The sequence below is a fragment of the Phalaenopsis equestris genome, unplaced genomic scaffold (assembly GCF_001263595.1).
Source record: "Phalaenopsis equestris unplaced genomic scaffold, ASM126359v1 Scaffold197679, whole genome shotgun sequence".
NCBI classification, from domain to species: domain Eukaryota; kingdom Viridiplantae; phylum Streptophyta; class Magnoliopsida; order Asparagales; family Orchidaceae; genus Phalaenopsis; species Phalaenopsis equestris.
This window is the reverse complement of record NW_018217628.1, coordinates 1-2,594: the sequence shown is the minus strand read 5'-3', so window position 1 is coordinate 2,594 and position 2,594 is coordinate 1. Positions and strand designations below refer to the sequence as shown.

General features: G+C 41.9%; 1 protein-coding gene across 1 annotated transcript; it reads left to right on the top strand.

Annotated features, from left to right (window-relative positions):
- Window positions 1–467: 467 nt before the first annotated feature.
- LOC110035427 lies at window positions 468–1,583 on the top strand (the record flags this gene model as incomplete). Its single annotated transcript, XM_020739658.1, is given in 1 exon segment — window positions 468–1,583. A coding segment is annotated over 1 exon segment (997 nt), but the record flags the coding sequence as incomplete, so codon positions are not given.
- Window positions 1,584–2,594: the final 1,011 nt, after the last annotated feature.

The window sequence follows — 2,594 nt, the reverse complement described above, 5'->3', positions numbered from 1 at the left end:
ATATAATAAAACCTCATTCAATAAAAATGTTAATTTTATTGATAAACAAAATTTAGATGCTGGGGTGTAAACAAGCCGAGCTCTTATTCGTGTTTTTTTCATTCGAAAATATTTCTATTCGAAATAAGTTCTTGTTCTAAGTAATTCGTTAAAGGCTTGTTTGTGCTCAACTTGATTCAAATTCATTTGTTTGAATTAAGTTACCACCGGACTCAAAAATAAATATTTAAATTATTATTATTTAAAAATAATTATTTTTAGCTAGCATTAGCTCAAAAATTCTTTTTTTTTTTCAGAAAGGCTCATAATTTGCATATAAATAACTTTTCTTGCCACTACAATGTATTTAAATATGCGTGGGTGCTAAAGTTAGCTAAATTAACTTTTTAGGGACATTTGAGTAAACTTTGATATGTACCGTCACAGTTTTCGGGCAGCGGTATGGCCCGACCTCGGACCGCAACCCGACCGGCCACCGCAACTATATAAATACCGATTCCCAATCGACCTTGTCCTTCTCCTTCCCGTTGCCGCTGCTCTTTGCCGCGTTTCACAACTCAAATCCGACGAAACCTTCCCGACCCAAATGTCCAAACTCTCCTCCTCCTCCGGCCCATCGTCATCGTTATCGCCGGAGCTTCTTCGCCACCCTCTCGCCTCCCCAGGATCTTCTCCACCGGCGAACGACATCGCCAACTCGTGGATCCTTGAGTTCGCCCTCCGCCAACCAATACCTAACCGTCTGGCTAACGCAATCTTCTTCTCTCTCCCTTTCTCCTCCTCCTTCCACCACCACCTTCGTAAAACCCTCCTCCTTCACCGCCTTGATTTCGATACCCACTCTCGCTCTTTATCCGAACGCACTCTTCACTCCCTCGAGCTCATTGAGGAGCACAACCGCATCCACGGTGCGGGGCCTTCTAATCGACTGAAGGAAGCATACTGTGCCGCTGCTCTCGAGTGCACCGCCGCCGCTCGTCGGAGGGGCGCTGAGGAATTTGCCGACGCCGTTAAGAGGATATGGAAGGAGAGAATCGCCGATATCGACAAATCGGAAGCGGCGGTTGGTCTCGTATCGGAGAAGCTTGTTGAATTGGCAGGTAGGATAGAGGTTTGCGCCTTGAGCGGGGAAGGTGGGGAGGAACTCTTTGACAGGGATGCCGAAGTGGGATTGAGGTTGGTTAGAGATTATTTGAATGAGGCCATGGAGGAAATGGGTCCCTCTTTTCTTGAGATTGCTGCTGCCGAGGTTAAGGAGAATAGGATGGATTCGAGTGGGTCTGCTTGCCAGGCAGGGGAAGTGAAAGACGCTGATCAATGTATTGAAAAATTGGAAGCGAAGGGTAAGAGTTCTGTAGATGATGGGATTGGTGAGAAATGTGAGGGTTTAGGTGATGTTTGCATGCGGGGTTTGGAAGATAATGATGTTCTAAAAGCTTCGAAGGTTGTGGAAGTTGTTTCGACGGAGAACTTAGAAGATGATAGAATTAGAGAAGAATCACGGGGCCTGTGTAATGCTTCAACAGAAGGTGATGGTTGCTATGGTGCTGAGGGGTTTGCGCTCGAACCCATGGTGGACGCTGGTATAGTTTCTTACTTGAATTATAGCTTTCATGTATTTTTTGTTGTATTTTATGGTATTATTTTATTTGATTTGTATTCTTTTTTATTTCTTTTATGCTCTAAGACTCCTCTATAAGAGTGAACTTAATATTCTTGAGAGAGGTGTAGAGGAGAAGTGTTGAGTTATAATCCCAAGCAGTTTTTCTTTATCTCATCCGATGCTAGTGAAATCTCTCTCATCGTGGTTGTTTGCGAATTAATTTAACACCGAACCACATAAATCTTTTGTGTTTAATTTTTGTTGCGTAAATTTCTACACTTCCACTTTGTTTTCGCATGACAATTGGTATCAAAGTTTCAGGTTCGTGATCGTAGCGAGGTTTAGCATTGAAGACAACAAATTCGACATATGTTGTTAGAGAATTTTCAGGTGGTCTGACGTGCAGATTGGAGGCAGGCTAGAGACTGGGTGCGGAGTTTGGGCTATTGCAGGAATTCGTGTTATATGCAGTTTTTCACAGTTTGTTTATAGATGATTTGTGCTAAATTCTGGATACTTGTGCTACCCATCACATTTGTCCCAATCGATGATGATTTTGTAAGTACAAGGAGCTGGATAACATTTCAATAGCTGTGAGTAACGATCAAACTTATCGTACTATTGGTGTAGGGAGTATCTTTATCAGGCTGAATGAGTAAACTATGAGAGAGCTGATCGATGTTAAACATGTTCCATATATCAGAAAGAATTTGCTATCTGTTGGGGTTTTAAAGTCCAAGGGCTATAATATAGTTATTGAGATAAGAGTTTTGAGGATATGTTGTGGAGTAATGATTTTTTTGAAGAGAATTCACTATCATAATCTTTACTATTTTTCAGAGTAGTATGGTGATTGGAACGACTGTTTTTGTTGATAATTCTTCTGACATCATTTTGTTGTGATATACGTGGGTAGCCATGCGGGAGAGACTTCACATCAGACTTGTGAAGAAAACATTGATCAAAGGAGCGAGCACCTGCAAGCTAGATT